At 43.5% G+C, this 26,004-nt stretch overlaps 1 protein-coding gene across 1 annotated transcript in view; it reads left to right on the forward strand.

The window, feature by feature from the left end:
- Positions 1-638: 638 nt before the first annotated feature.
- The window catches only part of Tacr1 (tachykinin receptor 1), a 168,684-nt gene continuing 143,318 nt past the window's right edge, over positions 639-26,004 (forward strand). The window contains exons 1-2 of the mRNA XM_031382250.1: positions 639-954; positions 1,718-2,961. Coding sequence (XP_031238110.1) covers positions 2,573-2,961 — 389 coding nt within the window. The 5' untranslated portion in view covers positions 639-954; positions 1,718-2,572. The remainder of the gene's footprint in view (positions 955-1,717; positions 2,962-26,004) is intronic.

Raw genomic sequence — 26,004 nt, forward strand, 5'->3', positions numbered from 1 at the left:
TCTAAATTGTCAGTTCAACCCAAGCCAGTCCCATCAAAGCAAGCATGGAGGCTCAGGGAGAGGACTGTTTGAAATGAAGGGCGTGCTATCTGTAGACTTTAACCAAAGTGGCATGGGTCTGTTTCTAAAGCCTCTGGAACTTTCTTCTCTCTCTTCCAATCCTTGCTCATCCTCCAGGCTTCTTCCTGCATTTCCCTCGTCGAGTGAGGCTGTCTCTCTCTGAAACAGCGCCCGCTTTGTATAATCATTGCGTCTTCTTTCTGCACTAGACTGTAAGGGCTTGCCTTCTCCGCACCACTCTCTGCTTCTCTCACCTAGTGCTTCTCCTGTAGCCACAGCTCAGCAGTAAGTGAGGTGGAGAAGACAAGCTTTTCTTTGGATCGCAGAGCTGTTCTCTGAAAGGCATCCCAAGAGTTTGATCTATGGGGCTTAGGGGTTTTAGGGATGCCTGGGAGGCACCTGCAAACAGGAAGCTTGGTGGTTCCCATTATGCGCTGAAATCTCAGCCTCCAACAAAACAGACTTCAGTAGGCCCTTCCCTCCCCCAGCCAGAGAAATATTAGCCTGGCTGAAGCCGGGACAATTAATTACACAGCCTCAAAACACCTCGTGTGCAACACGGCCCGCGGGCTTGCTAGACCAGTGCATAAAGGCATCTCTCCCTGGTGCCAGGAGGGACACAACCCATAGCAAAGGACCGGTGCTTTCCACTCCCGCAGGCATCTCAACAGATCCCAGAACCGCAGTGGTGGAGGAGACCCGCTGAGGGGGCAGCTGGAAGCTCCCGGAACCTCGCCAAGGGCAATCTGCCAGGAATACACTCCTGAGCTCTACCCATCTCAGCTTCTTCAAAAGGGCTGATGTTGCAGGGGAGGCTTGCCCATCTGCTCCCTGACCGGCCACCAGCTTAGCCCTTTGAAACTGCCATCAGGCAGGATGATGGAGAAAAGACAGGTAGAAACTTGCCCTTCAGTCCGGGTGCAAAACCGGAAAGGAGAATCTGGTGGAGACCCTTCCTATGTCTCTCCAGTTTCACCTAGCCTCACAAATTGGACAGGCGCAGAGAAGGAGGCTGCCAGGTTGCTGGGCTCGGGGAGGGGAGCGAACTAGTCCGCGAAGGGTACTTCTGGCCAAGAGCCTAGAATCCGCGGTCCTGGAGGCATCAGACCAGCCGGCTTCTGCCCAGCTCTTGCACTCACCAAGCTTTGCAGAGAGCCGCGCACCGTCCCCAGTGTCTGCAGCTGAGAGAGTGTCGCGGGGCTCCCTTGGAGAGCATCTTACAGATACCTTACAAAGGGACCAAATCAACAAAGTGACTGGGAAAAGGTATCCCAAATGCTTGGAGCCCATCACTGCTTTGGGGGACTGGGGAGCAGGGAAAAGGAATCAGTCCACCAAGGGAACAGAGCTGGGTGTCTGGGGATTTCGTTAACAGAAAGAAAGTTGTCTTCCGGACTTCTGAAGCAGGGTGTGGTCACCTGTCACTTCTTGGTAGCAACCAGAGTGTAGCGGTGGGCACCCCGCCCCCACACTCGCCCGACTTCCACCTAAACAGTGTAGCTTCTCTGTAAGAGGGTGTCTTGAGGCACCCGGGCTGAGCCTCAGAGCGTTAACTGTCCTCCACTTCAGCTGTTTCCAAAAATCCTTCCTTTCTGCTCGCATCTCCAGTACGACCGCGATTCCAGCTGAGAGCCCTATCTGGGTCTTTTCTTCCCAGGCCACCTTGTCGCCCCCTCGCGGAGTGCTGCGTTCGTCCGGCCTGCAGAACGCCCACAGCAGGTCACGAGCAGCAGAAGGCGTGGTGGCTGCGGTGGAGGAGCGACACAGCTGCCAACAACTGGCGCAGCTGCTGAGCTGCGCTCCGGGACCAGCAAGTACTCAGTCCAGGTACAGCCCCTTCCCCGTGACGTCTCTGCAGCGGGTTATAAAAGCCTAGTGCGCACCCTGCCAAGGCTCCGCTAACTCCTGAGCCCAGAAGGTCCAACACCGAGAAGCTGAGGGTGGCAGTAGAGGCTTCTAGCGAAGCAACCAAAAGAGAGCTCACCAGCTGGATGCAGACTTCAGAACCCCGGCCAGAGAACCAGAACTTTTACAAGCAGCGCTGTGAGCAGCCCTTCTCCCCCCTCAATCCCCGACTCAGCACCCAGCTTTGCCTTTCCCGCCGCACGCACGCACGTTAGTGGGAGTTGCTAGCAGCAGCAGGTGCAGAAAGGCGAGTTGTCTTGCCTGCTGGAACTGTATGGAGTGCAGCTGCTTTACCGCAAACAAGAGCCTAGCGTGAAAGTGGAGGAATTTAGAGCGACCAGGCAAAGAGCATACACAGGAAGAAGCATTGCTCTTGTGAGCAAGTCTCTTGCTAATCAGGACTGAGTTCTGCCCAAGAAACTTCCCACCTTCTGGGTGGCAGGACCTCAAGCTTTGGGCATCTGGAACAAGGTCTTAAGGCAAGGAGAGGTGCGCGCGCGTGTGCGTGCGTGTGTGTGTGTGTGTGTGTGTGTGTGTGTGTGTGTACCTCCTCTGTGTGTACTTGTGAGTACCTGTAGACGCCAGGGCTTTGCTGCCTTGCCCTAAAATGGATAACGTCCTTCCTATGGACTCCGACCTCTTCCCCAACACTTCCACCAACACTTCTGAGTCTAACCAGTTTGTGCAGCCTACCTGGCAGATTGTCCTTTGGGCAGCCGCCTACACGGTCATCGTGGTGACTTCCGTGGTGGGCAACGTAGTGGTGATATGGATCATTTTGGCCCACAAGAGAATGAGGACAGTGACCAATTATTTCCTGGTGAACCTGGCCTTCGCTGAGGCCTGCATGGCTGCATTCAATACGGTGGTGAACTTTACCTACGCAGTCCACAACGTGTGGTACTACGGCCTCTTCTACTGCAAGTTTCACAACTTCTTCCCCATTGCTGCTCTATTCGCCAGTATCTACTCCATGACAGCTGTGGCCTTTGACAGGTGAGTCTGTAAAATTAAGAAAGTGCCTAGAGCATTGGGAACTCACTAAGGAGGGCTGGATACAGTGTAGCAGAGAACCACACTATGTGTCCATGTGCTCGGCTCTGACTGGCTGCCTACTAGAACCCCCTGGACCTCAGCCGCCCAACTCTCTTTCTCATTACTTTTTCCACCATCACTAGACTCTCTTCCATCCAATACTCCTATCTCTTGTCTTACTCTTTCCCATGCATCTTTTCTCTCCTTTTACTTTAGTTCCTGGATGAGTGATTTCCAGGGATTGACCAGGGACCTTCAGGAACCCCTCTAGATCTGTCACTCTGTATCACACCCTATGATGGCTTTGTGTTTAAGTAGTCCTCAGCAACCTCCTCAATTTTTTTTTCAACCTTTCCGGAAGATACAGGAACTTTCCATGCCCACTTCAACTCTCCAGTGTTATTACGAGAGTGACAAGTATTTGCCCACAGTCTTGAAACACTTGAGATTCTCATTTAGCAACTTGGTGGTGTTAAGAGTCTCCCACTCGGGATGGAGAACCACGTTCCTTTCCGGGGCTTCCCCAGGCAGGAATCCAGGAAGCTTGCCCAAGCGGGGGATGTACGTTTCTTTTTCTACTAAAGGTCAATGTTTTTAGCCTGTGTATCCACAGAGAAATGTGCTTGTTAGAAATAACTGAGAACTAATAACCTCCCACCCTCAGATTAGGGCTTCTGAAGCCAATTGGAAATGCAAAGGTTGGCACTTTCAAATGCAGAGGCTGGCGTTCTGGAATGAATGGCTCTTCAGGTGTCATGAGGGGAAAGCGGTGACTAGACCACACATTTATTGGAATTGACTTTTTCCTGAGTGTCTCGGGTCTTTACTGCATAGTTTATGTGGAGAGGGCTACCTACCGTTTACTGAAATGTAAAACTGTGTCTAGCAGCTGCCACAGGGACCTGAAAGTGGATTGTTTTGTCATTGTTGTCGAGATTAATGAATGTGAGAAGCTTATGGGAAAACATCAAGGACAAATATATCCCAAATTACAACCCCTCTTTTATATTAAGGACATAGGCAAGTTGTACTTAGGTATCTGTGGTGCATGAATACTTTAAAAAAAAAAATCTCTACTCCCATCTTGGCAGTGGTTTGCAACTGTTGTTGTAAGTTCCTCCATGACATCTCTTAGGTACAACATGTTGTGTGAACTGGTTTGTATTTTAAATGCAGGATGTCAACCAATTCTTCAAACTGCTAGTGAAAGGGACTATTTTACAAGCTTATCATTTGGACTGTGCCAGCTTTCAGATACTGATTTTGGTGAAAATGATGTGTACCTGTAAAATATTTCTGTGTTGACATGTCCATTTAGTTCATGGAAGGTTCTTTAAGCTAAAAAAAAATACCCGTCCGACTGATGTGTAGCCAGATATATTAGCGAAGCATGGCGTCCCTGTTCCATACATGCATGGTTTTTTTGCCACTCATGAATTAGAGCTGAGGTATGGGTTTTGTTGGTGGTGGTGGTGTTGGTTTCTTTCTTTTTTTTTTTCTGCAATGGGGCCTTGCCTGAGCTTCAGGGAGTCCTGCCAGCCTGTGTAAACATAAGCACTGGGCAGCTGAAGGAGCACCAAGAGACGCCCTCTCTCTCTCTCTGTCTCTCTGACTTGTACAGGAACATACTCCAGGACCCTGCTGTTTTCTAGGGAACTTAGATTAAAATCAGAGTGGGATCAACAGTGGATTGTTGCAGGGAGCTAGATTTCAGCCCCACTGCTGCTTATCTTTGTAAATCATGGCAGGACCTAAATGCAGTGGGACAACTAACTGCCCGGTGGCTCTGAGGGTCTCGGATGCCAGAGCACGAGAAAGACCAAGCGTTTGTTATGGGCAGATGTGGCTCAGTGTTGCTAACAGGAACTGCTCCAGGTTACATTTCAGATTAAAATTAAGACCCAGGTTTTTTTGTCGTGTCCCCCAAGGGCACATTCCTGCTCTTGCTGAACTTCCCGAGCTCTGGGAGTTCATCCCCTCAGGCCCCTGATGAAGGGGTCTTCTGTGGGTATGGCCCTGTAGTCTGTCCCAAGAACACTGTAGAAAGAAGGAGGCTGTCAACTGTCTCTGCAGGAATAATTACTCCTTCCTACAACATGGGTATGCACTTACAAAAAGTGCTAAATATTTTTATGTCCTTCGAATTATTAACAGCCAACTTCTGAGCCAAACCTTTTAAAATGACAGCATGACTTTTTCCTGGCTATAAAGTTAAACCTTATTTATTGCAGAAGATTTGGGAAGTAGGAAGAGCAGAGGCAGAAAAAATTCAAATTGTTACCATACCATCCTAAATAACACCTGTTAACACTTGAAATTCTCATTTGTGAATGTTAAATACTGTATGGAGACTGCTTTTTGTATGTCTGTAACTTACACTTCCCACTGTTATCAATAGGGAACATTAACAACTTACCTTTGTCAGGCAGGAGAGTCTAATAAAACTCAAAGGATCACAGGCAAAAAGAAGGCATGAGAGTAGAAGTGGGCAGAAGGCTTCTCAGAGAGGAAGGGAGACTAGAGAGAAGGATGGGGAAAAATGACTAGAATTCATTATATAAATGTATGAAACTATCAAACAATAAAAAGGTAATGTCTTCAGAAATATAATCTTATGACTTCATAGTATTGTACTGTATAAATGTGTTATTATTTAACCATCCCCCCACTGTTGTGTGACTAAGCAATTCTAGATTTTTTTTTTTTTTGGTCATTCTTATACTCTCATGAACATTTCCATATCCTAACTTTTTTTTTACATTTTTAAAATTATGTAAGGTTCCCAGAAATACAATTGCTGGATCAAATGAACCATCTGATAAAAAGCTATGCCTTTTTATTTTAAAGGGTTATAAACTCAAGGCAGAGCAAGAACTGCATTGTACCATGTGATTCATTTGAATCTTCCTAGCATAAAACAGAAGGTTTGATACCTCAACTGCCTGTTTACTGAATAATTGAATATTGATTACTGAAAATAAATTGATGAGTAAAACATTCCTAAAAGAACATTTAGAGAGAGACATAAAATTGAAGAGAAAAAATAAATAATACATAAAGATCCCAGCTAAAACTTGAAGTTCTCATTTGTGAACGTTAAAAACCTTATGGAGGCCACTTCCTGTATGTCTGCAGAGAAATTCCTGTCATGCTAGCTTACAGATACAGATACTCTCCCGTCTATGTTCTATACCTCCATTTATATGTCAAGGGGTAAATTTTAGATCATAACAAAAACTGTCAATAGGTGACTTTTGGGCTCTTTTGATTTTCTTCTCCAGGGTTTTTGATACTGTTACTGTTGTGGTTTGGCACCGTAGCATGGGCACATACCACGCCATAAAATATTTTTTAAAAATAAGATGCCTGGCATGTAGCTCAGCTGTAGAATGCTTACCTAGTGCTCACAGAGTCCTGGGTTCAATCCTCAGAATCATAAGAAATGAGGCAGTTAGTGGATGCATTATTTTCCACAACTACAATCATTCCCCATTTTATAGTACCTTTGAAAATTAATGTCCTAGACATACATCATTTTACACTTATTTAGTGTATTATAGGGGGGCATGTGTATGCCACAGTGTATGTGTGGAGGTCAGAGGACAACCTACAGGAATCTGGGTTTCTCCTTCTATCACGTGGGTCCCAGAGATAAAACTCAGTTAGCTTTGGCAGCAAGCACTTTTGCCAGCCGAGCCATTCTGGAGGCCCCTGGACATAAATCTCCAAGAGTGTCTCTCTTTCTTTCCTGAGAAGAAATTACTTCAAGTCAGGTGTTTTGGTAAAGCGATCTTTCTAAAGTTTGCCAAATTTCTTATTAGGACCAATATACAAAAAGAGAAATGAAACTTCAATTGCAGATTGCATTATTAATTTAATGTTTCCTGTAGTCATTCTGTAAATAGAGGCGGGGTGGAGGGAGGTCCTCTCTTCTAGAAAAAGTGCCATTTTTAGAAAGATTTATTTTATTTTATTTTATATTTTATGTGTATGAATATTTTGCCTGCATGCTTGTGTATCACTTAAGTACTTGGTACCCATGGGGCCCAGAAGAGGGCATTGGGTCTCCTGGAACTGGAGGTGCAGGTTGTTGTGTACTACCACGCCGAAGCTGAGAACTAAACCTAGGTCATCTCTACAAGAGAGCAACAAGTGCCCTTAACCACTGGCCCCTCTCTCCAGTATCAAAATATCCATTTTATGAAGGCAGTGGTTAAGTTTCTGAGGCCAACAAAGCTAAATGAGTTCAGTTTTCCTCCTACTAAATCTCAACAAGCCCAAGGAATTGTGCCTGTGTCACACTTAAAATTTATGCATTCTTGTTAGCTCTAAATGGTACAGATGTGCGTGTGCATGTGCATGTGTGATGCTTTCTGGCTTTCCAATGTGAGAGATGTCCAGAGGTGGTACCTCAGTTTAGGGGCTCATGATGGTGAGCATTTTGTCAGACGAATGTAAGGAAGAGGAAAATGGATCCCAGAGCCTCAGCCAAACAGAAGCAGTCTGAGAACCAGCCACACAGCCACAGGAGGCTATGAGAAGCAATGGCTTCTTTTCCTACAAGAGGCAGGCATAGTTTCAGTGAGATAAGAGGTGAGCAGTGGCTGCTGCTCAGACTGGCTCTGTACTGTTGTGTTCTGAGTAAGTCTAAACAGCCAAACAGGATTACCTCTACGTAACCTGAGACCAGAAAGAGAATTGTTCCAGCGGGGGCAAATACAAAGACAAAAAGAAGAGTGAATGGGCACTCTGGATGAGTAGAAAAAAATTTAGAACAAAGACATGCATGGTATCAAAGCCTCTGCCCACTGACCCCAGGCACCCACCCCATTGTGGCCAGGCCATACAGAGCGGCCAGGTCTCTATCAGACCTTTGATCTACCTGTGAAACTTACTTTACTGTCTAGACCCGAGTGCTATTGTCCATGTCCAGGCAGTCCCTCCAGTCCTGTGTCACCCTACACAGAGGCATCCTTAGAGTTCCAGGATCTCTTGAACTAACTGAGATGGACCTGGATTCCCATGACAAGGCAACCTCCCCTGGGGCCTAGTCTTTGCAAATCAGGAGTCTGTAATGGCAGTGTGTGTGAGAGTCAAATCTGAGGTTATTACACTAAGGCTTCAGGACTTTCTCTTCAATGCTCACCTCCTCTCTGGAGCTGTCCTATCACCCTTGGTCACATGTTCTCCCAACTTCTGGGAATCTCCAGTGTCAGGATGGTCAAGAATGTTGCTGGGAATGTTGATTTTTCATTCTTTTCTTTTTCTATTTTATTAATTGTTTAATTTATTTACATCCCAAATGTTGCCTCCCTTCCTGGTCTGCTCTCCATGAGTTCTTTACCCTATCTCCCCTCCCCTATGCTTCTGAGAGGGTGCTCCCTCACCCATCCACCCACTCCCATCTCACCCCACTAGCATCCCTCTTGTCTAGGGTATCAAGTTTCTACAGGATTAACCACATCCTTTCCCACTGAGGTCAGACAAGGCAGTCCTCTGCTAAGTATGTAGCAGGGGCCACAGACCAGCCCATGTATGCTCTTTGGTTGGCAGCTTAGCCTCTGGGAGCTCTGAGGGGTCCAGGTTTATTGATATTGTTGTTCTTCCTATGGAGTTGCAATCCCCTTCAGCTCCGTCAGTCCTTTCCCTTTTCTCTTCCATTGGAGTCCCAGTCCTCTGTATAACAGTTGGCTATAAGTATCTGCATCTGTCTCAGTCAGCTGCTGGCAGGGTCTCTCAGAGAACAGCCATGGTAGGCTCCTGTCTGCAAACACAGTATGGCATCAGTAATTGTATCAGGGTTTGGTGTGCACACATAGGATGAATCTGAAGTCGGGCTGGTTTCTGGACCTGTCTTCCAGTCTCTGTTCCATGTTTGTCCCTGCATTTCCTTTAGACAGGAACAATTCTAGGTCAAGAATTTTGAAGATGGGTAGATGGCCTCATGTCTCAAATTGGGGCCATGTCTATCTACAGCAAGTGGTCTGTTTAGGTTCCATCTCCCCACTGTTGAGCATTTCGACTATGGTCATCCCCATTGGGTCCTGGGAGCCTCTCATATACCTGGTGTCTGGGACTTTCTAGTGATTCTCCCTGCCCTCAACCCACACTGCTGCATATTTCTATTCATTCTCCAGGCCCTCTTGGCCTCTCTCTGGTCTTCTCCCATACCTAATCCTGTCCCCCTTTTTCCCTTCCCTTCCTCTTTCCCACCCAAGTTCCTCCATCCCTCTGCCTCTGGTGATTATTTTGTTCTCCCATCTAATTGGGATTGAAGCATCCTCACTTGTGCCTTCCTTTTTTTTAAGCTTCATTTGGTCTATGAGTTATATGGGTATTCTGAACTTTTTGGCTAATATCCAGTTATTAGTGAGTACATACCATGTATATCCTTTTGGGTCTGGGTTATCACACTCAGGATGATATTTTCTAGCTCAATCCATTTGCCTGCAAAATTCATAATGTCCTCTTTTTTAATAGCTAAGTAGCATTCCATTGTGTAAATGAACCACATTTTTCTGTATCCATTCTTCAGTTGAGGGATACTAGGTTGTTTCCAGCTTCTAACTATTACTAGTTACTGGCAGAAGTATAGGTACACGGGGGGAAAATAGAGAGCTTTATCAATGTAAAGGCATACAGTAGAAGCATAAGAAAGATGTTGCTATTGTTCTATTGGTTTGGAAAATGCTAAGCCAAGGATTGCAAGGGAGAATGTCCTCCAGACTTAGAAGGTTTAGGGGTGAAGTGAAAATACTGTAGGACGCTTGGCAAGGTGATACTTCCTAAGTCAGGAATGTTTGTCTTCTCTTGAAGAAGTTGTGCTCTGTGTTGGCTGACGAAGACTTAGAGACAACTACAATGTAAGACACTGAGCAAAGTGGCTCATGAAGATCATGTGGGTAAATTCTATAAGAGGGAAGAGGCGAGAGTTCATGGTCAGAAGCAGTGATGATCACATGATGATCAAGGAAGGTTGCAGAAGGTGCCTACACCTCAGAAGGGGGTTCTTTATGTATATATGTACATATTTATAAAAGGTGATATTCAAGATAGAAAAACTGCATGACAGAAACATTGAGTTCAAACATATCTGTGGGAGGATAACAGATTAAATGAATGAATAGATTTATATTCTTATATAAATGTGGGATGGTGAGAGAAGACTCAGTGGGAAGAAAATGAGTCCAATATTTGATGTGAAGACACATTGATGAGTTGGAAATTCCTGATAAGCAAGTTGATAGATAGGTTAGAAAATGAGTTAGGGATCAAAACACAGAGTGAGAAGTTTTCTACTCACAGAAGTGATGGTCATCTGGTTGAATAGAAGTAGAAAATGCCTCTTCTACTTAGATATGTGCTTCCTGAAAAAGGCTTGACTGTCATAAGAATATCCTACTAGGCACAAGGAGGAGAAAGAAGCAGATGAAGAGACAAAGGTTAAGAAAAGTAACCTGTGTTGGTTCATGTTCATTAGAGTCAAGGACATAGAGAACATTGGGCTTCAAAGTTAGAGAGTACTGGTGACCTGCAAAGAGACAGTATCCACAGACCATGACAGGAATGGCAACATGGGGAAATGAATGTTCACTTAGCTATCCACATAATCCTTATTGAGCAACTGCTCTGTGCCAGATTTTGAAGCACTAAGCTCAGCTTTTGTTCCCAGATGTTGAGGCACTATGACTTTGGTGTCTTTGTCCTTGTTCACTCTGTCTTAAGGGATCAACAGAGATGTAAATATAGGACCTCAAGTAGCCAGTGCCACATGAAGAGGAGGGGGTTGCAAACAGAGCAAAGACCTCCCGTGTGAATGTGAGAAAGGTTTACTGGTTCCAAGAGCAGAAGGGGAAGAAGGAGGGGGAGGGGACAGAGGAGGAGTGGACTGCAGAGAAAAGAATGTGCAGCTTTGAATTTTAATTTACTTCAAAGATGCTCATAATGATTTACTATTATTTGTTACTTAGAGACTAGGCAGATTTCATGTTAATAAAATTAACAGTGATGTCTTGTTTCTGTATGCTTTGCAATTCATTTTGTCATCCAGCCCTCATGCTACAAGTAGGAGTCTTTGCCTACATTGCTATGAATATTAGATGCAACATCTTCTATCATTGTCCGTCAATTCTCCACCCTCTCAGAGCCTGGAAACCATGGATGTTGAGTCTGTGTTTACGCATGAGTCTACACATGACTGCTCATGGTGGCCTTTTAACGATAGTTAAGGAAAGCTGCAACCTAAAGCAAGAAATGTAAGACCTCTTCCAGCACCAGAGAGGACATCAGATGCCACCTTCACAATTCTACCTCCAAACAAATTCAACCTCACATCCCTTCAGATAGGGCAGTGCCAGAGCTTCAAACACAGCTTGAATGTTTTCATCTGTTTGTCTCATTGGCTCAATTTGATTGTCACATTAGAAATCCTTTCCTTGTGTTGAACTGAAATCTGCATCTCTAGGTCAGGGTGGTTTCTACTGGTCTCATGTCCCTTCTCTATGACAACCTTTACAGTATTTCCCCTCTCCCCTGGGTCTTCCTCATCACTCACTGCTCATGACTCTCTCATATTTCTGTTTTCGTTATTCTTTTTTGTTGATGGGATCTCTTAGAAGAAGGTGACCGGAATGAAGGATCCATCCTGTCAACGTGACCCTGACCAACACCATGAGTTGTAGGATTTGCACATGTCCTTAGCTCAGAACACTTGGACTTAGAAGCTGACTCTGACCCGCTGGTCTAAATGAGATGTCATTACTTACTTCCACGGCCTTTCTCCAATAGCACTGGAACTGTCTCTGATGTGTTAGCTTCTGACACTCCTTCCTGCCCACTAAGCTGCAAGTTCCATGCAACAAGTCTGCTTTGTGTGCTTCCTGTTCTCAGCACCTACACAGTGCCTGGCACGAAGTAGCAATTCACTGTACTGTGTTCATTATGGAGAGCAGGTTGTGCCTCCCTCCCACACACTAGAAGATCTGAAAACCAAGTTCAATGTACAAGGCAACTTCTAAAGCATGTGTAAAATGTTCTATGTTAAAACATAAGAAAAACATTGCTAAGTGTCTGCTATAAAGAGCTGTCTGGCTGCACAGAATGCTTTTCACCAAGGGCTCTCTATCCATTCGAGAATACCTACAAGTTCTAACTCACCCCTGTCTCTTCCCCATACCACTTGGCAATCCCCATGGGGTCCTCATCCATTCCCTGAGGATCCCAATACACAGTGTTGCCCCAGGAGAAGACCTGTAAGTTGAAACATGCATTGATCATTGCCAACACACTTCCGATCTCTCCAGGCATGCTGGGAATGCATAGACAATTATCTTCCCTAGCTTGTTATCAAATCTGTGGGGTTTTTTCCAACTCTACTTTTCTCATCCTTCTAGAGTCAGTACCTATAGAAACCCATACTCCATCCAGCACTCCAAGACCTACCCATAGAACTAAGTGCCTACAGTCCAGGGCCAGTGATGGGCTATACTCAGTAAGAAAACTTATCTAAATGCCCAATACTCAGACACAAGATTCCAGCAGAGTGGGCCCTGGAAACCACAGGATAGGAGACTGACTGTATGGCCCTCTCATGCCTCACAGGAAAGGATGCAATTGTACTTCAGAGGGATGGGAAGTAGGAGAAACTCTGAAGAAGGGACCCCAGTGTATGAAGAGGGATTTCAACTGTGAGTTTAAGGCCTCATGCTCAGCATGAGTTCACCCTAACAAATGAACTACTTTAAGCCCCAGTGTAGGGGAATGCCAGTGCCAGGAAGCAGGAGAGGGTGGGTTCGTGAGCAGGGGGCAGGGAGAGGGAACAGGGGTTTTTGTTTGTTTGTTTTTGTTTTTTATTTTATTTTATTTTCAGAGGGGAAACTGGGAAAGGAGATATCACATGGCATGTAAATAAAGAAAATATCTAATAAAAAAATTTTTGTCTATGGTAGGGGTGGCTCAGATGGTAAAGTGATTACCTTGCCAACCTCAGGACAGACCAAGTTTGTGGTCAGTATGAGAGGGCTCAGACAGTAGACCCTAGCAGGGGTTCTGCCACAGCCTAGCTGTGCAAGCATCACTTGCTTTAGCTGAGCTTTCATGTCTAATAAAATGGATTCAGTAAAGCTAACCCTAAGCCGGAGAGATGATTAGTCAGCAGATAAGAGCACCGCTCTTCCAGAAGACCAGAGAGCTCAGTTCATAGCTCTCATAACCAGAAGCTCATAACCACCTGTCATTCTAGCTCCAGGGAATCTGACACCCTCTTCTGGCCTCCATGGGCATGGCACTCATGTGTGCAAGCCCATACACAGGCATGCACATACACAGAAATAAAAAATATATATACATTAAAACTACATCTTTAAAAAAATAACCTCATGAGGCATTGTCACAAAGAGAGAGTAAAAGTTACAAAAATGTCTCAGATCATTGATACCCAGTAAGACCCCATTAGTGGTAATTAGCATCATGATCTCTAATAAGTCCTGACTTACCCAGTGTCCTTTAGGCATCCCTACCTCTGTCTCAGCCTCCTCTGCTTTCTTCCACATCAGGCATAATAACATCAAGATGAAGCACCTTTCCTCGATGAGATTACAGTTTAAGATCTTCCTGATTGAGCCCCCCCCCCCAATCCCTGGCTAAATGCTTGTCAGCACCACTGCCACCCGTGGAGATGCACTCACTCTGCTAGAAGTCCATCATTTACATAATTACAGCTCGTACTGCAAAGGAACTAAAAGCTTTTCCCCATACCATGCATTAACTGAACACGTTCAACCTTCTGGCACTGTAAAATGGCACTGTCCTCTGCCAGGTTCATGTTTAAGAACCACCAACTTGTTAAGTTTACAGTCTTGTGTTAGGTCCACAGTCACAGCTAGGGGCTACAGGTTGGACAGGCCTTCTCCCAAACCTTAATGTGTCCTAGTACCACTGTCTCAGGGAGATGGTGTTCCTTGTTCCTTGCATGCACTCTTGGCACTATGTGAGTGTTCATTGACATCTAAGTCATCAAAACTGCAGTGTTTACTTGGCCCTTACGGCATCCTCCAAATTAGGAAGCTATCCAGAATGCCGTTGTGTGTTGACATCAAGCAAGACTTTCTTTGACCTGTGACTAACGCTCAATGAGCTCTTAAGCATGAGACGGGCCCCACCCCTGAGCATCTCAACACCGTTTCCAAACTAATCAAGACATTTTTACATATTTTCAGTTAGTCACAGCTCTTTCAAATTTAGCAAATCAAAATGCAATCTTTAAAATCCAAGCACCACTTATAAACTTTACTAATTGAGTTCTTCCAAAACATCCCAAACTATAACCACAAATTTAATACATCTGTTTTTTTTTTTTTCTTAAAATCATCAAACCTCTAACAAGAGGATTTAGGTCCATCCTCTCAGGACTTAGCATAGGTCTTATGAGCCGAATACTTCAATACTCCCCAAGATACTGTCCTCTTAAAGAATTCCAAGGGCCCAAGAATTAAACTTACAAAACCAGTGAGCGTGTATCTAAATACAAAATACAAGTGCTGGGATTAACGGCCTGCGTCACCACTGCCAGGCATGCTGGGGGAAAATAGCCCTGGCATGGTGGCATGTGTTAGCACCAGAGAGGGGGACAGACAGGTCCTGATGGCTCACTGCCCAGCCACCCAACCTGAGTAGGTGAGTTACAGGCCAGTGAAAAGACCTGTCTCAAAAAACAAGGTGGTTGTGTCCTGAGGAAACTTAGCCTGAGGTTGGCTTCTCATCTTCACGTGTGTGCATGCACGCACACACACACACACACACACACACACACACACATACACACACACCACACGAACACGTGCATGCATGCATGCTCTCACATATGACATCTTTTAAAAAGAAGCTCTGTTCTATGGTTACATTTCAGCCCTAGCACCTGAGTGTCCTCCTTTGCCACTCTGTACCTTCATAAGCTCACGCAGGGAGGCCACAGAATCGTCAGGGCAGCACCCCTCCTACTCTGAAGGATATAACTGAGACACTAATCTTTAAAAGCCTAATATGCACATTAGTAGCATATGATGAGATTGGGAGCACAAACTTAAACACCCACCTTGTACGATTTATTAATTTTATTTTACTCTGGAGAAATGGCCTCTTGGTTAATTAATATGTTTCCATAAGAGGATTTGTCTGCCTCTGAAATCTGTTAAACAAAAGGAAACCCTACTTAGATGCTCTTCTAAATAGTCCCAGGGAGCCAGAGAGAGCTAGAATTCTAGACAGAAGCAGCCCTGTGTGTGGCTATAACTAGTTACTGTAGTAACAGAGCTGGGCTGTTCAAAGAGATACCACAAGATGAGACGCATAAAGCCTCACGAGACAACCGTCTCTGGAGGTGTCATTTAAAACGGTCTCCCAAATTCTTTTTTCTTCCCACCTGGGATGCTGAGGACCTGGAAGTCAGTGACATCCGAGTCCTCATGGACTTGAGTCACTCGTGGGGTAGGGACAGTCTGAAATGCTAGACCTAACAAACAAGCAGTGATAGTGCCCCCTGGCTTCCTGGAGTCTCACCAACGCCCAAATCAGTTTTGAGCTGTTCCCAAGTCTGCAGCCCAAATTCATGGTCCCCAATTACTGCTCCACTCTCTCCACAGCCTCAGACTGATTTAGCAAGTTGAATTGAGCCAAGAGACATGCAGCTGTTAAAAGCACACGGAGGCGGGGCTCACGGGGACTTTTTTCTACGGGAAGGTTTCATCTATATTTCAAGGCCAGAATGTGCTCTCTCTCATTACCTACTCTTTGAGCAGTGTGAAAAGCAGCTAGTTAGTATCTCAACTTACCTGAGCTCTTTAAAGAGCTAGCACAAGGCGACGTGCAAAACCCCGTGGCCGAATCTCCTCTGGAGCCACCCTTTAAATTTGCTCCAAAAAAAACTACTCTCTTCTTTCCACGTGGGATGGTGAGGGTCTGGAAGTCAGGAAGCCAAGACTCAACTGGAGTGTCAGCAAAATTAGAATAATCTAGTTTGTTCAGTGACCTAGTATGGTGGCTGATTTTTAAAACAACTTGCCACATATTCACCTGAATAGGAAGCTTCACCTACAGAATTGTCCTGATTACCTTGACAGATGTGGGAACCCCCCCCCCCCATGTGGGTGGTACCTTTAGGCCACAGCCGAGATGAAGCAACATCATTCACATTTTGATTACTTGCCCTCCTTCCCCTTGCATTTGTTTGCTGCTGCTGCTGCTGCTGCTGCTGCTGCTGCTGCTGCTGCTGCTGCTGCTGCTGCTGCTGCCGCCTTACCAATATCAGAACTGGCAATTCCAAGCTTCCGATCACTGACTAAGGACCGGCTTCTCCGGAAAACTCTCGGGTCCTCAGTGACTGATCAGGATGGCTGAAGCCCTCAGCCTCATGGACCAGGAAGCCATGGTTTGCCAGCTCTCCATCATGAGACAGCCAGTGTGGGACTGTTCTAAGTGCTGAGGCTCAGCCTCAAGGACTGGACAAGCATGCCTCGCAGCCTCTCAGCCACTAGACAGCTGTTGTTACTATTTCAACATGAGCTGACTTAATAAATTCTATTCATACTTATATTCATCCTATGGGTTCTGATCCTCTAGGGAACTTTGGTCAATCTACCCTGAGAATCTTTGAAGAGATGGAGAATCAAGATAGCTAATTCTAGAGACTAGATCAGTATGTGGTATAGACAGTACCAGAATCTGGATAATACAAAAATATCTGGAGCTGATTTTCCATGAAATAGTGCTGCATACTATGCCAAGAAGAATACTGGGGGCCTGTTGTCAGGAGCTCAGATTGCTACCAACAGGGTTCCTGTCTCTGTCAGAGTTTTATCCATGCTGAGTGTCAAGGAACTCCAAATTTAGATATCAAATGAAGTTTAACTTGTCTTCTCTTCCTCTTCAGACATCTTTATGAGCCCCTAACAGTCTTGGCCATGCTCTCTAACCTGGAAAAATGTTATCATTAAGAAGAGAGTTTAGGGATGGAGACATAGCTCAGCAGTTAAGAGCACTTACTGCTCCTACAGAGGACCTGGGTTGTATTCCCAGCACACAGTGTAAAAATCATCCAACGCCCTCTTCTGACCTAAACAGACACTGCACACACATATTGCATATTGCACACACATATTGCAGGCAAACACTCAAACACATAAAATAAATCTTAAATAGAGATAGAGTCAGACAAACAGAAAGGGCAGGGAGAGGTATATATGGGAGAGACAGACAGATACTTTAGACCTCAGTTCCGCTGAGTTTCCAGGATCCAAAGGATTGAGATTATGATGAGAGGTACAGTCTGCTGGGAGAGCCAGGGTTAATTCTCCAGTTCTCCAGCACTTTCATCAGTGGAGCATGCTGCTCAGAAGCCCTGAGGTGAGGCCAGTTTTCCAAGAGTGGGGCTTTCTGCCAGGGTTTGTCTTCCCACCTCTCTCTCTCCTTTTCCTACCCTTTGTGTCTTTCTTCTCTCCCTCTCGCCCCTCCCTAAATAAAACATCCCTTGTTCTCCCTCCCAGCCCTTTCTCTGCATTGTGAAACTAGCACAGACTCAATAAATGTCAACAACTGAAAAACAGAGATAGAGCAGGTGAAAAACAAAAGCTGTTATGTACAAAACATTTACACAGCAATATAAAAAATCAAATTACTAGTGTTCTCATTAAGCAAATGAGCCCATAAGAATGCTGAAAAGATTCTTGGAGGCTGTTCATTATTGAGGTATGAACATAAACTTCTTTTTTGTAAGTAAAAAAAGCTTACTTTTTAACATCACATGCAAAACTTCAAATTTCTTCCTGGTCTTACTCAAATGTACCCATCTTAAGCTATAAAAACCACATATTTAGTCAAAAGAATTGACAATTTACCAACGTATAGTATGCAGAGAAATGAAGGCAAATCAAACCATGCCTAACTGTCCAAATGCTGCCATCACCATCACTAATCCTTAGAAATTATGACTTTCCAAAGCAATCTTTCTATACATAGGGTCATTTTCATATTTGGAGCCAATGTCTTAATTCCCCATTGCCAAGACCAAGCATTTAAGGTAACCAATTTAATAAGAGAAAAGGTTTGTTTTGGCTAAGCGCATCAGAGGCAGTGGTCCGTGGTCACATGACCCCCTTGCCTTGAGCCTGTGTTGACACAGAACATCCCAGCAGGAGTACAATGTAGAAGAAGCCTATGGTCTTCAAGCAGTGGGGATGGGTAGTGCTAACATGTCCTTAAAGGCACAGTCCCTGTGGACTCACTTCCTCCCACTAGGCGCCCATCTCTTAATGCTTTTACCACCTCCCGGGAAGACCACAGACTGGTGACAATACCTTTAACATACAGACCTTCCGGAGACACTCAGGATCTAAACTATAGCCGTCATTCAGTATGTAATTTTTAATTTTTTGATTTAACATAATACATTAGTTACTGTTCTCACTGATGCAATCAAATACCTGACAGAAGCCCTTAAGGAAGAAAGAGTTCCTTTCGCCTCATAGTTTGACTGCACAGTCCATCACAGACAGGAAAGCGTGGCAGACATCAGGAACATGAGGGAGTTGGCCATGTTTTGTCCATAGTCAGAAAACAGAAAAAGTTGAATTCTGGTACTCTTGGCTCAGCTCATTTTCTCTATTTTACATTTATTTGTCAATCTGCTATCCCAGCGCATGGGATGCTGCCATTCTCAATGAATCTGGGTCACCCCACTCGAGTTAAACCTCTCTGGAAGCACTCTCACAGACATCCCCAGAGGTATGTCTCCTAGGTGACTCCAAATCCAGTCAAGTTGATAAGGAGGATGAACCATGATACAAAATAGCATAAGAAATATTTTGTGCAATAAATATTCTTCTACAAAATTATGTTGAATATTTGGAAAATATCACCATGCAAATAATTTCTTATCCTTACACTGTGTTTTTAGTTCTTTGCTACAATATGTAATTTGTCGTTTTCACTAAACTTGCATGCATATGTTACAGGGTAAATTCTTCAAAGTAAAGTCTGTTCAGAATGTTGAATATTTTCAGACTTATACTTTGTTTAACTCAATCAGTCTTCAGACTAAACAACTTGGCGGCAGCAGCCTGAAGGAGACCATTTATACAACATGCAGGAGGGCTGCTATTTCCTTAACATGCTCTACATCTTTTGCTCCCCAACTGTAAATATTAAAGATGTTGTTTGGGGGCTAGAGAGATGGTTCAGCTATTAAGAGCACTTGCTGCTCCAGCAGGAGAGTTAGATTCAGTTCCCAGCACCCACTGCTGATTGGCCAATTCCATTTCCAGGGGTTCCAATCCCTTCTTCTAGCCTCCATAGAAATTTCACAGATGCAGTTCACAGGCACACATTCTGGCAAAACATCCACCCATGTAAAACGCACATTGTATTAACAAGTATCTCTTTATAAATGATTAAAAGTATCTATTTATAAATGTATAAATATAAATTCTTACATTTTCCTGGGTTACATGACTTATTTTAAACTCTTCCTTTTAAGAAACACATTCTAGATTATGAGTCCATCCTATGAGTTTCATACTATGAAAACAGTCTTGGTGGTTTCGGTTCCATTTTAAATTTCCTCCTCTAAGACCACTCTAATTAGAGTTACATAATGATGACCATTCATCTTTTTAAACAAAAGTTGCTTCTCTCTTTTGCATCATGCTTAGAAAAGCCTTACTTAGTTTGAAAGTAAATAAATGTACACAGATAACTTTAATTTACGGCTCCTAAGGTTCAGCGGTCTACTCGTTAGTAGTTTGACACAGATTACCCCTTTTCTAAAATGCTATAGAGTTATTGGATGATTATGTCCATACAGATCGGAGATGTTACCTTTGTCCTAACTTGAATTTTGCACATCTTTAGGTGATCTATATCTTTAATTATATGAACTGTTTTATAACACATGTTAATCATGTTAATTAGCACACTAATGGAATTTCATGTGATGTTTCCACATGTGGATACACGATACATCAATCATGCTCAGCTACACTGTACTCTGCCCAGGCCCAGTAATCATGGTACTGCTTTCAAGTTAACTTTTTTGTTTGTTTGTTTTGTTTTTAATATGTGGAAAAGAACATATAGTGTGTTTATCTACCCTAGATTCACATGAGACATTCATTTATGCTTCCTAAAGACTCTGGGTTTATTACTTTTTTTTCTTTTTTAATTGGATATTTTCTTTATTTACATTTCAAATGTTATCCCCTTTCTCAGTTTCCCCACTCTCAGAAACCCCCAATCCCATCCTCCCTCCCCCTGCTTCTATGAGGGTGTTCCTCCACCCACCTCCCCACCCTTGATTCCCCTCAACTGGAGTATCTATGGAGCCTTCATAGAACCAAGGACCTCTCCTTCCATTGGTGCATGACAAGGCCATCCTCTGCTACATATGCAGCTGGGGCCATGTGTACTCCTTTGTTGATGGCTTAGTCCCTGGGAGCTCTGAGGGGTCTGGTTGGTTGATATTGTCATTCTTCCTATGGGGTTGCAAACCCCTTCAACTCTTTCAGTCCTTTCTCTAACTCCTCCAATGGACACCACACACTCAGTTCAATCATTGGCTGCAAGCCTCCGCCTCTGTATTTGTAAGGCTCTGGGAGACAGCCTTATCAGGCTCCTTTCAGCATGTACTTCTTGGCATCCACAATTGCATCTGGATTTAGTAACTGTATATGGGATGAATCCCCAGGTTGGACAGTCTCTGGATGGCCTTTCCTTCAGTCTCTTCTCTACTCTTTATCTCCATATTTGCTCCTGTGAGTATTTTGATCTTCTAATAAGGACTGAAACACTCATACTTTGGTATTCCTTCTTCTTGAGCTTCTAATGGTCTGTGAATTTTATCCTCATTATTTGGAGCTTTTGGGCTAATATCCACTTATCAGTGAGTGCATACCATATGTGTGCTTTTGCGATTGGGTTACCTCACTCAGGATGACATTTTCTAGTTCTATCTATTTGCCTAAGAATTTCATGAACTCATCATTTTTAATAGCTGAGTAGTACTCCATTGTGTAAATGTACCACATTTTCTGTATCCATTCCTCTGTTGAGGGACATTTGGGTTCTTTCCAGCTTCTGGCTATTATAAATAAGACTGCTATGAACATAGTGGAGCATGTGTCCTTATTACATTTGGAGCATCTTCTGGGTATATGCCCAGGAGTGGTATAACTGGGTCCTCAGGTAGTATTATGTTCAGTTTTCTGAGGAACCACCAAACTGAATTCCAGAGTGGTTGTACCATCTTGCAATCCCACCAGCAATGGAGGAGTGTTCCTCTTTCTCCACATCCTTGCCAGCATCTGCTGTCACCTGAGTTTTTGATTTTAGCCATTCTGACCAGTATGAGGTGGAATCTCAGGGTAGTTTTGATTTGCATTTTCCCTGATGACTAAGGATGTTAAACATTTCTTTAGGTGCTTCTCAGCCATTTGATATTCCTCAGCTGAAAATTCTTTGTTTAACTCTCTACCCTATTTTTTTAATAGCGTTATTTGATTCTCTGGAGTCTAACTTCTTGAGTTCTTTGTATATATTGGATATTAGCCTTCTATCAGACATAGGATTGGTAAAGATTTTTTCCCAATCTGTTGGTTGTTTTTTTGTCCTATTAACAGTGTCCTTTGCCTTACAGAAGCTTTGCAGTTTTATGAGATCCCATTTGTCCATTCTTGATCTTAGAGCATGATCTACTGGTGTTCAGTTCAGGAAAATTCCCCCTGTACCCATGTGTTCAAGGCTCTTCCCCGCTTTCTCCTCTATAGGTTTCAGTGTATCTGGTTTTATGTGGAGGCCCTTGATCCACTTGGACTTGAACCTTGTACAAGGAGATAAGAATAGGTCGATTTGTATTTTTCTACATGCTGACCACCAGTTGAACCAGCACCATTTGTTAAAAATGCTGTCTTTTTTCCACTGGATGGTTTTAGCTCCTTTGTCAAATATCAAATGACCATATGTGTGTGGATTCATTTCTGGGTCTTTAATTCTATTCCATTGATCTTCCTGCCTGTCACTGTACTGATACCATGCAGTTTTTATCACTATTGCTCTGTATTACAGCTTGAGGTCAGAGATGGTGATTCCCCCAGAAGTCCTTTTATTGTTGAGAATAGTTTTTGCCATCCTGACTTTTTGTTCCTCTGATTGAGATTATGAGGTGGAAGAAAAGGTCTAAAGGGGAATGGTAGGAAGGAGAAAGAGAGAGAGAGAGTGTGTGTGTGTGTGTGTGTGTGTAGAAAACAGACAAGGTTAGGAGATTCTTATGGGGAATAGCAAAGGGAAAGGAGACAGACAGAGGTAGTAATTGATGATATATACGTGTACAAAAATGCCATAGTACAAGGAAGCCTATTTCTTTGTTTGCTTAATATCGTTTTTATAATTTTAACAAAATAAAATGTACCTGCTATAAAGTCCAACTGGAATTTTTCCTGAAATGCATTAGACACGGTACATTTGCACAGCATGTCTGGAGAAGACTGTTAGCACAGCAGGTGCTCTTCAAGGTGCAAGGGTTTGCACCTTGTATGCGCATACTCATGGGTTTCCTTATGAGGAGTGTATGCATTTCCTTAGAAAATTAAATATGCCTGCAGTCTGGAGAGACGGCTCAGTGGTCAAGAGCTCTAGCTGCTCTTGCTGATAGTGGGAATTTGGTTCCCAGAACCCACATGGCAGCTCACAATTCCCTTAATTCCAGTTCTGGGACACACAGTGCCCTCTTCTGGCCTCCATGGGCACTGCACACATACATACATTCAGATATACACTCATGCACTTAAAAGAAAAAAATAACCTTTTAAAAATAAATTGTTCATATTATGTGTATAAATTTAAATATCTATATATAAATTTAACAATTTTGTTTGTTATATGCAGTGCAACAATTTTCCCATTTTTTTTTTCCTAATGGGTTATGGTTGGCATTAGAAAGCCATTGATCCTACAATATCTAACAGCTCTGTGAGTAAATAAGCCCTGTGCTTTAGCTGCAGTTCTGGGAATTGTTCAAGGTCTCCCTGAGACCATCATACAATCTACAGCCACCAATCTTTGATCTTGTTTCTATTTTCTGTAGCCTTTACATCTTGATTTACTAGACATTTCAAAGGAATATTAATTAAAACTGGCCAGTGTTAGCATCTTTTTTTCTTATGTGTTAACAGAGTGATTCTCTTAAAAACCCCTGTCTTTGCATATTATCTCTTGGTTTCTGGAAGATAATTTGAAATTAAATCATTCAATTCCTAGTTTACTAATAGCTTTCATTAGATCTTGGTGCTTAAGGACCTATTTTTACTATTTTTAATTGTGTGTATATGGCGTGTGTGTGTGTGTGTGTGTGTGTGTGTGTATGTGTGTGTATGTGTATACACATACATACATGAGTGCAGTTGCTCATAGAAGCCAGAAGAGGGCATCAGCTTCCCTTGGTGCTAGAGTTATAGTTGGTTGTGAGCTGCCCCATGTAGGTGCTGGGATTCTACCTAAGGTCTCCTGAAAGACAGAATATGTTCTTAATCTCTGTGCCATTTCTCCAGATTATCCCACCTTTTAAAAGACTTACCTTATTATTTTAATTACACCTTTCAGTGTTTCTATGTACAGCTTCTGGTTTTTCCCCATTACCTAATTTCTTATTTTTCAACTGCTCTACCATTTCTGTAACACATGCCATTTGGTCTAAGGACTTGTTATTTGAGCACAGTGCTAACTCTGCTCATTAATATTTTATTTATGCTTGGACATTTTTGCAGTGAAGTACTACTGGCACACACATTGCTTTTTTTAATGTTGTCTTTTCCAATTTTGCTGCCAGGGCTATGAATAAGTGAAAGGAGTTCTTCCTAAGGTTGATTCTGTTTGGTAATATAAATTAACTTCAGTAAAAAGCTTCTCGCTCAATCATTTCTTAAATAATATCACTTCTCTCTTTCCTTTGTTTATTTATGATGTGCTCCAGCATGGGCTTTTCTGAGTCTTCAAGTGAAGCAGAGAGGGAAGAAAATACAACAGAATAAGTTATTGATTCAGGAAGCCTGAGGAGCGGAGTCCTCACAGGAGGCTGAGAACCTTGTCCTTTTGCACACAGAGGTGTGAGCTGGGGAAGGTACCCCAGCCTCACACCATATGCTCCGTACCCACCAGGATTTCCTCAGAAGTCGTCCTCACCCCAGATGGAGCAGGGGATGGAGCAGGGAGTGGTTCAGCAAAGTGTCTGCCACAGACATTCAGCTCCTCAGCTAGGGAGGGAGCCTAACTCCAGGTGCCACCTTTGTCTGCCACAATACTGAGAGCACTCTGGGAGAGAAGCATTCTCGGGAGAGACATAGATTTTAATCAAACCCATAAAGTAACATGCAAGCAGAGTAAAATGGCACAGACTGTTTAGGCTTCAGTGTGCTGGGTAAGCTATCACAAGCCTGGGATTAATGTGACTGTTTATTTCAGATCATAGTAATGACATGGGGGAGGATATGGATTGCAGAGGTTTGTGGGGTTTTTTAACATCAACACATTAGGTTTTATTTTTTGCAGACTCTTCTTTTCCCATATACATTGTGAATACCACAGACAATCAGATAGTGTTGAGGGAGAAATATAAGTAAGCCTTAGGTGTATTTTAAAAAGTCATCAAAACATGTAGGTTATTGGCTTCCCACCTGTTACTGACAGGTGACGTCTGGAGTATTGCAGTTTCATCGTTGCTTTGTTCTTGAAGAGACGATTCTTCTGGTCTCCTAATGCTTAATATACTCAGCTCATGTAAATGTAGATCTCAATATTTATTTTCTATTTTCACATGCATACGTGGTGTGCATGTGTATATGTGCATGTATGCATGTGTGTGGTACACATGTGGAGGTACACTTACTACACGTGTGTGTGTGTGTGTGTGTGTGTGCACGTGGAAGCCTGAGGTTATGTTGGAAATCATCTTCCATCCCTCTCCCACCTTATACAGGCTTAGTCAAACTTTTGAGGCTGAAGTTACAGGCATTCACGTGGTTCTTACACCTCTGAACTCAACACCTCATGCTTACAAAGCAAATGCTATGGTCCCAACCCTAAATCTCAATGTTTGTACAAACTATAAAATACACACTGGGACTCCAAGAATGCAAGTTAGTAAGATTTAGGGGTTTCTGCCCTCCAGTCAAGCTCTTGTAGTCAAATGGGAGCCACTGACATTAACCAGATGTTTATTCAGCTATTTTTTGTATTTCTGGGATTGTGATACCAGATAGAAACCATGTAAGGCAGGGAAGATAGATTTTGGTTCCAGGTTTCAGAGAGATTTCAGCTCAGTGTATTAGAAACAGCAATATGGAAGCTCTTCACATCGACACAACCAGGAAGCAGGCACTGTAACCAGAAGAGGTATTCATTCAACCTTCAAAGACTCACCCCTAAGGGCCTGCTGCTGCCAGCCAGGCCCCACCTCCTAAACAGCACCACCTGCTGGGAGACAAGTGTTCAGAACATGAGTCTGTAAGAGGAATTTCACATTCAACCCATAGCATTAATCCAGTGGTTTTTTTTTTTTTTCAGATCGATGTATAATTTTGACTGAACAGCTGGCAGAAAATATCAGCATTTTAAGTGTATAGGAAAGCACACATTATTTCAATGAATGGTTTTAGGTTAAGATCTAAAGGATGGGGTAGTTATTAGAGACAGGATTATGATAAAAACTGTAGATTAGTTATGCAAATGCCATTTACACCCCCCTTCTCTTTGTCCCACCCACGATCAATGATGTCATCAGTGCTCTGGCTTCCTTTGCAGTACAAGATGTCCCAGAACATCAGGCAATGGGGTGGGGCAGGAAACCTCTAGGTTAAGCTTCTTGTCCTGAACAAAAAGACAAAGGTTGGGAGGATCTGAATTTGATCCCCAACACCCACATAATAAACCAGACATGGTGGTGTGCCCATATAATTCCCATGCTGGGGA

The sequence above is a fragment of the Mastomys coucha genome, unplaced genomic scaffold (genome assembly GCF_008632895.1).
Source record: "Mastomys coucha isolate ucsf_1 unplaced genomic scaffold, UCSF_Mcou_1 pScaffold20, whole genome shotgun sequence".
Taxonomy (NCBI): domain Eukaryota; kingdom Metazoa; phylum Chordata; class Mammalia; order Rodentia; family Muridae; genus Mastomys; species Mastomys coucha.